Source organism: Ascaphus truei, unplaced genomic scaffold (genome assembly GCF_040206685.1).
Source record: "Ascaphus truei isolate aAscTru1 unplaced genomic scaffold, aAscTru1.hap1 HAP1_SCAFFOLD_804, whole genome shotgun sequence".
Lineage (NCBI taxonomy): Eukaryota > Metazoa > Chordata > Amphibia > Anura > Ascaphidae > Ascaphus > Ascaphus truei.
In genome coordinates, this window is record NW_027457139.1 from 106,138 (window position 1) to 120,307 (window position 14,170).

The 14,170-nt window shown below is 35.5% G+C and overlaps 1 protein-coding gene across 25 annotated transcripts in view; it reads left to right on the plus strand.

Annotated features, from left to right (window-relative positions):
• LOC142486275 (endoplasmic reticulum-Golgi intermediate compartment protein 3-like) overlaps positions 1-14,170 on the plus strand; it is a 148,487-nt gene that overhangs the window by 106,012 nt on the left and 28,305 nt on the right. For 10 of the 25 annotated variants that reach the window (XM_075584881.1, XM_075584882.1, XM_075584885.1 and 7 more), the window contains 2 exons: positions 6,277-6,373; positions 9,654-9,818. The exons of 8 other annotated variants lie outside the window; for them this stretch is intronic. In XM_075584881.1, coding sequence (XP_075440996.1) covers positions 6,277-6,373; positions 9,654-9,807 — 251 coding nt within the window. In that variant the 3' untranslated portion in view covers positions 9,808-9,818. Of the gene's footprint in view, positions 1-6,276; positions 6,374-6,397; positions 6,586-9,653; positions 10,022-11,389; positions 11,448-14,170 lie in introns of those variants that run through there. 7 more of the 25 variants (XR_012798879.1, XR_012798886.1, XR_012798876.1 and 4 more) reach the window with 6 other exon arrangements.

Consider the following 14,170-nt stretch of genomic DNA (forward strand, 5'->3'; position numbering starts at 1 on the left):
TCAATGTAAATCTCAATCAATGTAAATCTAAATCTCAATCAATGTAAATCTCAATCAATTTAAATCTAAATCTCAATCAATGTAAATCTAAATCTCAATCAATGTAAATCTCAATCAATGTAAATCTAAATCTCAATCAATGTAAATCTAAATGTAAATGTAAATCTCAATCAATGTAAATCAATGTAAATCTCAATCAATTTAAATCTAAATCTCAATCAATGTCAATCTAAATCTCAATCAATGTCAATCTAAATCTCAATCAATGTCAATCTAAATCTCAATCAATGTAAATCTAAATCTCAATCAATGTAAATCTAAATCTCAATCAATGTAAATCTCAATCAATTTAAATCTAAATCTCAATCAATGTAAATCTCAATCAATGTAAATCTAAAAGTAAATCTAAATCTCAATCAATGTAAATCTAAATCTCAATCAATGTAAATCTAAATCTTAATCACTGTAAATCTAAATCTCAATCAATGTAAATCTAAATGTAAATCTAAATCTCAATCAATGTAAATCTAAATCTCAATCAATGTAAATCAATGTAAATCAATGTAAATCAATGTAAATCTCAATCAATTTAAATCTAAATCTCAATCAATGTAAATCTCAATCAATGTAAATCTAAATCTCAATCAATGTAAATCTCAATCAATTTAAATCTAAATCTCAATCAATGTAAATCTAAATCTCAATCAATGTAAATCTCAATCAATGTAAATCTAAATCTCAATCAATGTAAATCTAAATGTAAATGTAAATCTCAATCAATGTAAATCAATGTAAATCTCAATCAATTTAAATCTAAATCTCAATCAATGTCAATCTAAATCTCAATCAATGTCAATCTAAATCTCAATCAATGTCAATCTAAATCTCAATCAATGTAAATCTAAATCTCAATCAATGTAAATCTAAATCTCAATCAATGTAAATCTCAATCAATGTAAATCTCAATCTCAATCAAAGTAAATCTAAATCTCAATCAATGTAAATCTAAATGTAAATCTAAATCTCAATCAATGTAAATCTAAATTTCAATCAATGTAAATCTAAATCTCAACCAATGTAAATCTAAATCAATGTAAATCTCAATCAATGTAAATCTAAATCTCAATCAATGTAAATCTAAATCTCAATCAATGTAAATCTAAATCTCAACCAATGTAAATCTAAATCTCAACCAATGTAAATCTAAATCTCAATCAATGTAAATCTAAATCTCAATCAATGTAAATCTAAATCTCAACCAATGTAAATCTAAATCTCAATCAATGTAAATCTAAATCTCAACCAATGTAAATCTAAATCTCAACCAATGTAAATCTAAATCTCAATCAATGTAAATCTAAATCTCAATCAATGTAAATCTAAATGTAAATCTAAATCTCAATCAATGTAAATCTAAATCTCAATCAATGTAAATCTCAATCAATGTAAATCTAAATCTCAATCAATGTAAATCTAAATCTCAATCAATGTAAATCTAAATCTCAATCAATGTAAATCTAAATCTCAATCAATGTAAATCTAAATCTCAATCAATGTAAATCTAAATGTGAATCTAAATCTCAATCAATGTAAATCTCAATCTCAATCAATGTAAATCTCAATCAATGTAAATCTAAATCTCAATCAATGTAAATCTAAATCTTAATCAATGTAAATCTAAATCTCAATCAATGTAAATCTCAATCAATGTAAATCTAAATCTCAATCAATGTAAATCTAAATCTCAATCAATGTAAATCTAAATGTAAATATAAATCTCAATCAATGTAAATCTAAATCTCAATCAATGTAAATCTAAATCTCAATCAATGTAAATCTCAATCAATGTAAATCTAAATCTCAATCAATGTAAATCTAAATCTCAATCAATGTAAATCTAAATCTCTATCAATGTAAATCTAAATCTCTATCAATTTAAATCTAAATGTAAATCTAAATCTCAATTAATGTAAATCTAAATGTAAATCTAAATCTCAATCAATGTAAATCTAAATCTCAATCAATGTAAATCTAAATGTGAATCTAAATCTCAATCAATGTAAATCTAAATCTCAATCAATGTAAATCTAAATGTAAATCTAAATCTCAATCAATTTAAATCTAAATCTCAATCAATGTAAATCTAAATGTAAATCTAAATCTCAATCAATGTAAATCTAAATCTCAATCAATTTAAATCTAAATCTCAATCAATGTCAATCTAAATCTCAATCAATGTAAATCTAAATCTCAATCAATGTAAATCTAAATCTCAATCAATGTAAATCTAAATGTAAATCTAAATCTCAATCAATGTAAATCAATGTAAATCTCAATCAATTTAAATCTAAATCTCAATCAATGTAAATCTAAATCTCAATCAATGTAAATCAAAATCTCAATCAATGTAAATCTCAATCAATGTAAATCTAAATCTCAATCAATGTAAATCTAAATGTAAATCTAAATCTCAATCAATGTAAATCTAAATTTCAATCAATGTAAATCTAAATCTCAATCAATGTAAATCTCAATCAATGTAAATCTAAATCTCAATCAATGTAAATCTAAATCTCAACCAATGTAAATCTAAATCTCAACCAATGTAAATCTAAATCTCAATCAATGTAAATCTAAATCTCAATCAATGTAAATCTAAATCTCAATCAATGTAAATCTAAATCTCAATCAATGTAAATCTAAATCTCAATCAATGTAAATCTAAATCTCAACCAATGTAAATCTAAATCTCAATCAATGTAAATCTAAATCTCAACCAATGTAAATCTAAATCTCAATCAATGTAAATCTAAATCTCAATCAATGTAAATAAATCTCAATCTCAACCAATGTAAATCTTAACCAATGTAAATCTAAATCTCAATCAATGTAAATCTAAATCTCAATCAATGTAAATCTCAATCAATGTAAATCTAAATCTCAATCAATGTAAATCTAAATGTAAATCTAAATCTCAATCAATGTAAATCTAAATCTCAATCAATGTAAATCTCAATCAATGTAAATCTAAATCTCAATCAATGTAAATCTAAATCTCAATCAATGTAAATCTAAATCTCAATGTAAATCTAAATCTCAATCAATGTAAATCTAAATCTCAATCAATGTAAATCTCAATCAATGTAAATCTAAATCTCAATCAATGTAAATCTAAATCTCAATCAATGTAAATCTAAATCTCAATCAATGTAAATCTAAATCTCAATCAATGTAAATCTAAATCTCAATCAATTTAAATCTAAATGTAAATCTAAATCTCAATTAATGTAAATCTAAATGTAAATCTAAATCTCAATCAATGTAAATCTAAATCTCAATCAATGTAAATCTAAATGTGAATCTAAATCTCAATCAATGTAAATCTCAATCAATGTAAATCTAAATCTTAATCAATGTAAATCTAAATCTCAATCAATGTAAATCTAAATCTCAATCAATGTAAATCTAAATCTCAATCAATGTAAATCTAAATCTCAATCAATGTAAATCTAAATGTAAATCTAAATCTCAATCAATGTAAATCTAAATCTCAATCAATGTAAATCTCAATCAATGTAAATCTAAATCTCAATCAATGTAAATCTAAATCTCAATCAATGTAAATCTAAATCTCAATGTAAATCTAAATCTCAATCAATGTAAATCTAAATCTCAATCAATGTAAATCTCAATCAATGTAAATCTAAATCTCAATCAATGTAAATCTAAATCTCAATCAATGTAAATCTAAATCTCAATCAATGTAAATCTAAATCTCAATCAATGTAAATCTAAATCTCAATCAATTTAAATCTAAATGTAAATCTAAATCTCAATTAATGTAAATCTAAATGTAAATCTAAATCTCAATCAATGTAAATCTAAATCTCAATCAATGTAAATCTAAATGTGAATCTAAATCTCAATCAATGTAAATCTCAATCAATGTAAATCTAAATCTTAATCAATGTAAATCTAAATCTCAATCAATGTAAATCTAAATCTCAATCAATGTAAATCTAAATCTCAATCAATGTAAATCTAAATCTCAATCAATGTAAATCTAAATGTAAATCTAAATCTCAATCAATGTAAATCTAAATCTCAATCAATGTAAATCTCAATCAATGTAAATCTAAATCTCAATCAATGTAAATCTAAATCTCAATCAATGTAAATCTAAATCTCAATGTAAATCTAAATCTCAATCAATGTAAATCTAAATCTCAATCAATGTAAATCTCAATCAATGTAAATCTAAATCTCAATCAATGTAAATCTAAATCTCAATCAATGTAAATCTAAATCTCAATCAATGTAAATCTAAATCTCAATCAATGTAAATCTAAATCTCAATCAATTTAAATCTAAATGTAAATCTAAATCTCAATTAATGTAAATCTAAATGTAAATCTAAATCTCAATCAATGTAAATCTAAATCTCAATCAATGTAAATCTAAATGTGAATCTAAATCTCAATCAATGTAAATCTCAATCAATGTAAATCTAAATCTTAATCAATGTAAATCTAAATCTCAATCAATGTAAATCTAAATCTCAATCAATGTAAATCTAAATCTCAATCAATGTAAATCTAAATCTCAATCAATGTAAATCTAAATGTAAATCTAAATCTCAATCAATGTAAATCTAAATCTCAATCAATGTAAATCTAAATCTCAATCAATGTAAATCTAAATCTCAATCAATGTAAATCTAAATCTCAATCAATGTAAATCTAAATCTCAATCAATGTAAATCTCAATCAATTTAAATCTCAATCAATGTAAATCTAAATCTCAATCAATGTAAATCTAAATGTGAATCTCAATCTCAATCAATGTAAATCTCAATCAATGTAAATCTAAATCTCAATCAATGTAAATCTAAATCTTAATCAATGTAAATCTAAATCTCAATCAATCTAAATCTCAATCAATGTAAATCTAAATCTCAATCAATGTAAATCTAAATCTCAATCAATGTAAATCTAAATCTCAATCAATGTAAATCTCAATCAATTTAAATCTAAATCTCAATCAATGTAAATCTAAATCTCAATCAATGTAAATCTAAATCTCTATCAATGTAAATCTAAATCTCTATCAATTTAAATCTAAATGTAAATCTAAATCTCAATTAATGTAAATCTAAATGTAAATCTAAATCTCAATCAATGTAAATCTAAATCTCAATCAATGTAAATCTAAATGTGAATCTAAATCTCAATCAATGTAAATCTAAATCTCAATCAATGTAAATCTAAATGTAAATCTCAATCAATTTAAATCTAAATCTCAATCAATGTAAATCTAAATGTAAATCTAAATCTCAATCAATGTAAATCTAAATCTCAATCAATGTAAATCTAAATCTCAATCAATGTAAATCTAAATCTCAATCAATGTAAATCTAAATCTCAATCAATGTAAATCTAAATCTCAATCAATGTAAATCTCAATCAATGTAAATCTAAATCTCAATCAATGTAAATCTCAATCAATGTAAATCTAAATCTCAATCAATGTAAATCTAAATGTAAATGTAAATCTAAATGTAAATCTAAATGTAAATGTAAATCTAAATGTAAATCTAAATGTAAATCTAAATCTCAATCAATGTAAATCTAAATCTCAATCAATGTAAATCTAAATCTCAATCAATGTAAATCTAAATCTCAATCAATTTAAATCTAAATGTAAATCTAAATCTCAATCAATGTAAATCTAAATCTCAATCAATGTAAATCTCAATCAATTTAAATGTAAATCTCAATCAAGCGGTGACACTACAGCTTCCTTTTGGACCATTGGAGTGATGCTTGGGTGGCAGCCATATGGATTTCCCAAAAGGGGACCAGAACACTGGCGCCCAAAAATATCAAGATCTCAAGAACCAGGGGGTCTCCAGAGCGAAAAACAGTGCGGTTCAGCTCAGTGGGACCCACTGCTTCACATACTGTGTAACATAACGAATTAAATGTTGAGTTGGCTTTAAGTTTTATCTGGGAAGTTGCGCTCATGGAGAAGGTAACCCGTTGCATCACTGCACCGTGGCACTCATGGTTTGGGTGTATTGCTACTTATATTTGTGAAGCTCCCCAGCTCATCTCTCTCTATTTTATTAATTATCATTTGATGTTATTCAATAGTGTCTGTAACGACCCTACAATAAATGAAAAAACAAATGTGGGGCTTGTAAATGGCAGACGTTTGGTGGCATATGTTAGGTGGGACTGCACCGTCACCGCTAATCTCCATCATACTCCATTCCAGATCTAGGGAAAGCGGAAGAGGAGACGGTGTTTGATCCAACTTCCTTAGACCCCGAACGCTGCGAAAGCTGCTACGGAGCCGAGACTGAAGATATCCGGTAATTGCATGTCAACCTTTTTACAGTGCTGGGGTTCCTGGCTCCCGCCGGCACTTCCGTGTCACGTGATCGCCCATGGGGCTGTCGCATGACGCAACTGGTGCATGGATGCCAGAAACATAAGTGGAGTAGTTGGCCCACGGATAGGGCCTTCACCGCCCTCGGACAGTTGGCTGCTGCTGTTTAGCCGCTGGCCAGTTTTTGGTATTGAGGTAGGTGATTAGGAGTTAGGTTTTTTTTTTTTTTTAGGGTATGGGCTTACCGGTTTCGGGTTTAGAGAACGGCCTTTCTGGGTTACCCTTTTTAGGGTAGACGTCCACGACGATTTGTCCTACACGTCGGCCTGAACTTCCCCTGCAACATACTAAAGTGGCCAGGCCGTACTAGGTATGTCAAAAGGGAGCTGTGAAGGTTATATAGGGGAGCGGATCTCACCCCGGAGATCGTGTGCCAATGGAAATGTCACCGCATCCGGTGACGTTTTGAAGGTGGCAGTCCCTTGTAGCTTACAAATAAACATACCGGTACAATCCCACGCAGCAAACTGTACAGAAAACCTTTTGTAAAGAATGGACCAACTGAATTGGCTTCTTTAAATGAATCAAACTGTGCGGAAAGCAAAAGATCTGTCTGCCATGGGTTCCCTGTAAAGTAATCACACGTGATATTTCTTTGGGGCATTTCCATGGTGAGGGGTTTGCCAATGAAGTGTTTTCTTTCCCCTTGTCCCACCCTGTCCTTATCGGAGAACCAATAAAGATTAGGGGGGCAGAGGAGAGGGGGCTCTGTCTGTGTAAACTCTTGTTTAAAAACTCGGGTGACATGAGTTTGCCCTCTTTAGATGCTCTGGCAGGTTGGGGTATGGCTGAGATTTTTCCATTTTCTGTGATAGTAGGTAGACCTATATTAAGTGTGTGTTGGGTGTAATTGTGATCATGTCAAGGAAGCGGTTTTTATTTATTTTTTTATGATCGTAACGTTAAAATTGTTGGTTATTTGCAAGTTCTGTAGTGCTTGAGGATGCGATCTATCGCGTTAGATAGTGTCCCGTGTGTGTATATCTCTGTCGTGGTGTTTGGTCCTTTGCCGTTATGTTTTAACTCAAGAGTTGCAATTCAAATGATTATAAATATTATTTATATTCTAATATGTTGGTAATCCTTTGCAGACGGTATGCTTGAATATATATTCATACTACTATTATAAATAATGATGTCTCGTGTTGGCTGGGTGGGCTCCTTCACATAATTCTTTCTGCCTTTGGTAGGTAGGCCGCTGACCACAGCATTGTGAGGTCACGTGAGCTCATCAGTGACATCATAACGCAGTGTGTTGGTTAGCTATAAATGCTGGAGCCTGCTAGGCGCAGTTATCAGACATTGGTTGGCATGGAGCAGAGGAGGTGAAGGGTTTCGTTGTGCCAGCATCAGCTTGGTTAACGCCAATAACATCCTGAGAACCAATACAGGTAGAGAGAGGTGTGCAGCTTATTCTAACAAGGGGCAGGGTTGAATTCGGGATGTTTTTTCTTAATTGGGTGAATATTCCCCTAAATTACATAAACAGAGTGACTAGTCGCTCACCTAGTAGTATTAAAAAAAGAATCTGTCTCGAGTTTCCTAGCTGTTGGCCTCTCCACCCCAACAAGAACGTCGACGGCTGGCGCAAGGTGGCTCTGTCACGTTCCGCGGCTGGCTCGGTTAATTTAAAATTGTTCAACCGTTTCAATTTGTGCTACGAACGATCAAATAAAAATATCACTTGTGAGCACGTTAACATGTCTGCAACCCTGCCTTTCCCCATTATCTAACAGGATACTATGCTTCCACTACAGCTAGGGATTCTGGGTAATGACATGCAAATGAGCACTCGGTTTCCCCTTTTGCTTCTTATCCATTTTAACATGGGACCCATATAAGCTTCTGCCTGCCGCATTACACAGCTTTGCAGCACAGCCGGGGTTACAGAAGTACAGAGCCTGTAACCTACTCACATGATCCTACCCATGTTTTTCCTTTGCCAGAATATTCTTTAAATCCTAGAGAATATAAAAGCAACTCGCAATACCGGCGATTTACCTTGGCATTTTATTACATAAAGCAGATGACTTTTTGTGCTCGGAGTACACAATGGTTGGGCGCCACGCTGGCATCGCGTTCTAAGCGGATTCGCGTTGTAACGGGGTTGCGCTGTATCATTGTTATTGATTTGTTTCAGGTTTTCCAATGCTTCTGATCACTTTAAGGAGACTTAATATTATGAAAAGTGTATAGGTCAGACAGCACCCCCTTGGAACGGAACGGGTATCAATATATACAAATACCGGTGCAACAGGAACAAAGAGGGACCCCAATTCCCTCTAGGTTAATGGTAAAAAATAAAGGTGGTTCCCAGCACTGAAAACGTATTATTTGGTAAGGGTGGTAACGGGCACGTGTTAAATGATGAAAAAAACGCAATATTTGTTGCTGATAAAAGATATAGTGTGTGTACAGAAGGATGCAATATTCCATCTCATACAAAATATATCCGGTGATACACATCACTCGGATCATACACCAACAAGGACAATAACAGTACGATATATACAGAATATGTATCAAAATCAACACTAGTATGTATGCGCTCCGATACTTATCCACTACAAGGACTCGAGGAGAATATCCCACGAGCATGGGGCAAGGGAACACGCAATTAAACAAGGGGGGCAACGTTTCGGGGCACTAACCCAGTCTTCAGATCAGTTCCCACGTGTCAAATACAGGTGGCACTTCCCTTCTCCTAAAAAGTGCCCCTCAAAATGCCTAGATCCGCGGCGTCCCAGCTCATCGGAGTCACAGCGCGTGTGAGAAGCGTGTAATTGTGTGCTATTACTCATGTTTGTTTCCTTTTGCTCTTTTTCTTCCTGTTTTTGGTTGTGTATCTAGTTTGTGTGTTCACTCAGACGTGCTCATTTTGATACATATTCTGTATATATTCTCCTGCGATTGTCCGTGTCGCTTTAGGACCTGAGTGGTGTATCACATTGTTGACCTTTTTTTGTATGAGATGTAATATTGCATGTTTCTGTACACACTCACATCAGTAACAAATGTTCTATTGTTTTTTTCACTTAACGCGTGTGACCGTTCTTATTAACATATCTCTCGAGTGCTGGGAACCACCTTATTTTCTTAAATTAGATTATGATTCTAGAATGTGTTTCCTAGTTCTTTGCGGTTATTGTTTCACACATTCTGTCGCTCGTAATGACATGGTTGTGTTATCTGGTTCCTCGCAGGTGTTGTAACTCCTTTGATGATGTCCGCGAGGCGTACCGAAGGAAAGGCTGGGCGTTCAAGACTCCGGACTCCATAGCCCAGTGTAAGCGGGAGGCTTCAGCCAGAAGATGGAAGAGCAGAGGAACGAGGGCTGCTAAGTGTACGGGTTTCTAGAAGTCAACAAGGTAAGTGCTCCTCACACGTCTCCCATATTAAGACCAATGTGACTCGATCGTCAGATCCTGCTCCTGCCTTGTAACACCATATATACAGGAGGGACTTCATAATCTTGTTACTAGGGGAGAGAAAGTAGGAGGCGTAGGACAAGACTTCACCCGTATACTTTAATATAAATAGTGTCCATCCGAAAACAATAAAAATGACTTATTTTTATATCTGACACTAAATTGTTTTATTCTTTTACATGTAGATATATACTAAAAGGAGAATGAAATCATAAACTAGTGTCCTAATATACATAAAAATGTGTATCCATTTATACACATATATACACACGTATATTAATATATTTGTAAACATGTAGGTATTCAGACGTCTGTCTGTATATTGATGTATACAGTATGTAGATGGTTAAAACATGCAAAAATATATAAATATCGTGTGACGAGTGAGAATTAAAATGTGCGAATAAGTGTGAAAAAATAAAATACTGCACATTCCAAATAGAAAAAAATGTATCTACAGATGTATCAAAGAACAAAAAGTGGGGAAGAAGTGCCACGAAATGATACACTGACTTCCAAAGTCTCTAACTTAAAAGGAAATCTTCATTACTAAACAAGCGTGAAAAACTGCACTCGCGTGCTAGATACCCTTTAACCCTTCCACTGCCAAGGGTACTTTGCAAAGCAACTACAGCGGAAGAGTTGAGGAATGTTTGGGTTGAGGGCAGCAGCAGTGTCACAGGTGCAGATAACACATTGTTGCTCTGCTTTGCGTTCGGTGTACATGCAGAGAAGTGCCAAACTGTCCCGCATGCAGGCGTGGAATTGTAAGCATCTCCTGCCCCCCAGACTGGATTCCTTGGGAAACGCTTCGGCAAGCTTCAAAGGGTTAAAAACGTCGCTAGAGGAGTCTTCCATTTTGCCAGTTCGCAGCTTTCAGCTGCTTGTCCCATCTATAGTCTCCAAAAGAAAAGCCGTTCCCTTTATAAATAAATGTATCCCCCCACGTCTCCTGGGAATGATGCTGGGGGTCTCCTGAGCTGAACCGCGTTGATTCCAGCTTCGGGGACCCCCTGCACCCTGAGATTCTGACCTCTAAAGGTGCTGCCGGTATGTAATGCGGGATTAAAGGTTCGGAGGCCAATAGGAAGCCACAAGGGATGACGTTGGCCAGCTGGACCTTTAAACTTCCATATTGCATGCCCATCCGGGGCCCTCTCAGAGGTAAGTACCTCTGGGAGCAGGGGGTCCCCGGAGCTCGAATTAACACCATTCAGCTCTGAGGACCCCCTGCTTCCCAACTAGGGTTAAAAAATAAATAAAAGTAAAGACTTCAGTGGAAATTAGCCTTAAGCGAAACTAGCGATTTTTGTGGAGCATTTTGCCAATAAGCTCGTCCAGAGGCATGGAGTCCCCCCATGACGAATCGCGGGCAGACCCTTACTCCCACTCATATGGCACATTCCACGCTTTGCGAGCTCGGGCGACCCTTTCGCCCGTTCCTAGTTCTGCAGGAAGGTCATTGCAGGTGTTCGAAGCCGTAACCAAACCAATGTGTTTCTTTGCAACAGGTCGCTGGAAACGTTCACTTCGCGCCCGGGAAAAGTTTCCAGCAGTCCCATGTCCACGGTAAGTGAGGCCTTCGGGTGACCTGTCGTGTTGATATTGGGTCATGTTCGATGGCTGGGGAAAGACACCTCCTGTGGCGCTGAGGAATGGTTTAATTGTGATTGCAGACAAAGTTATTTTCTTGATGGATTCCTCAAGAGAAAAAGAGAAAACAAGCATACACACTGTGGGGTCCTGAGTCTGTATGGGGACTGCACCTTAGTGTTGGGGGGTATCACAGTTACAGCATGAGCTGCCAGGTGACACAGCAGCAAGGCATTGTGGGGAGTGACTTTGGAAGCCCACTGCCACTGCTGCCTTCACACACTGAGGGGCAGTTAGGTGGTTTATTAAGCATATGTTTTCCCCACAGGCTCAGGACCCTTTACTGCCCTTTACTCCCTTTACTGCCTGGGATCACTCACACAGTGTAATTAGTGAGATGGCGATGAGATTTATTAATTGGGAGTTTTGGGGGACTATTTTCTAGCAGAGGGAGCACAGGGTAACAAAGTTTGGGAAATGCTGGTCTACACCATAAAACCCATTGGGAAAGACTATAAAAGACCACCATATTTACAACTTGGAGGAGAGGGGGATATGAGAACGTTCTAACATATGGAGGGTTCCAACAAAGTAGAGGAAGGAAGCCCACTGTATCTCAGAGAAAAGTGTTATAACAAGAAGCCACGCTCGGAAACTGGGGGGTGGAAGGCTCCGTGAAAATGTGAAGTCGTTCGTCACGGAAATGGTGGTATATTTGTGGAATTGGCTCTCAGCAGAAGTGGTATAAGGCTAATGTAGTAAGAGGATTCAAACATGCTTGTGATGGACATTAGGCCATCGTAAATATGAGCGCCAAGGATCTAGTAGGGTTGGAGTTTGACAGCCGATAGGAAAATGGACAGACTGGGTGGGCAAAGTGGTTCTTGCAACAAGATTTACACTGACCAGTGGGTGACCAAAACAAGGGGTTGTTTAACCAGGATGCTCTAGTTACCCAAAAGAATTAAAGGTTGTGTACTAATGTCAGTCTCTGCTGTCTTATCTTAATCAGGACTGTTCCGTGTTGTATAATTAAGACCTCTCCTCTCCCCTCTGCCTACTTTTCTGTGCAGTACACGCAGTTGAGAGTAAGTGTTACAGAATACTGTCTATTCTCCATCTCGCTATACCTATTCTGTACAGGGGGCTTTGGCAAGCTGACTTTGGGACCAATTCATTCAAGACCTCACAGAATTGTGCCGTGTTCATTATGTAGTTATTGCATGGCTAAACAGGGCCAACCTGCCTTTTTTGGATGCACTTCTGTGAGAGATGTACATTTGCTAAACCCATTAAGCAAATTCGCGGGAAGCCATTTGTCCACTGCGGCGGCCGGTGCGGGAAAATGGTGGTTTCCACTGACCGTCTTTGGAGCACGATCTGCTTCTCAAAGTTGCGTCCCACAATGCTTTGCGTAGCGCTAAGAACTCCATATGTCGCCACCCCCAATATCCCACTGCTGTACACCAGGCTGGGGAAGAAATCCACTTGTCCAGTTTGTCCAGCTCTGTTATGATGTAGAAAGAGGATTGTACCTTGTTAGCCGGTAGAATAGACACTACAAAAGTAGTGTAGAAGTCCTCAGTGGTTAAGTCGTGGTTGTGAGGTGCGCTGGCTTTTAGGAACACAAGTCCTGCTGGGATTTTTTTAAACTAAAATCTGCCTGAAGAGACCCCTGGTTCTGAGAGCTAGCTCTTCTTAACCACAAGTTGGCCATTAAAGGTTTCACTTGTACCCTATGTTTGTCTGATGTATAAATAAGTAATTTAGTATGAATTAGTAACAAGTCCAGGGATCGGGTCAGTTGTTTAGCAGTTTTGAGAAAATACCTCAGGCGGCCATTTTTAATTGCCTACAGGAAAAAAAGCTTTTACAGCAACATTGTGCTGAAATGCTGCAGTGAGGATACTGGAACTGCACCTCCAACGCTGCAATTCTCTCCCCAAAAGTAAAATAAATCGTGTGATGTGGCAATGCATGCCCTGATTTTAGGGGTTTCCATTAGGAAGAAGGTAGAATTCAGTTAGGATTATTCTAGATCTTGGGTGATTTTTAAAGATGAAATCTTCCCTAGGAGCAATGTGTGCTAATGACAGTGACCTGTTTAGGGGTCACATTGGTTTATTGTCTTTTAACCAGAAATATTTAGTGAGCGGAGACCTGGGTGGGGGATGATTTTCCTCTGGCTGCTCCCTTTTGTCTGATGGCACTTTGTGTTCAACATGAGTTTGCACAGGCAGAGCCCCCTCTCACCCTCCCCTTATCTTTATTGGCTCTCTGATAGGGACATCGTAGGGGGAGGGTAAACAAACCCCTTGATTGACAATGGCTCCCCATCCAGAGGCCCAGAAGAAATTAATTTTCACAGAATTAAAGCCGCCAATCTTTGCTTTTAGCACAGTTAAAACTTTTTAGGGAAGCCAATTAGACTATTAAATGCTTTATCAAGGTTGCATTCGGGTCGGCAACATGGCACTGCACCTGTAAACCCACTAATCTTTCATTAAGTCGCACGAAGGCCTGCAATCCAAGTATAACTAGCTATTTCTGATCATTCAATTCACCATGCTACAGAAGAACTTCAGCTCCATGTAACCTTTCTTTTATCTTGGCTCAGGGTCTTCAGTTGCATATTGTGGGCAGCACGTGCGATGGAAAACCTTCTAAAGACAAATCCAGTAGATCCTTTTCCTCTTGCA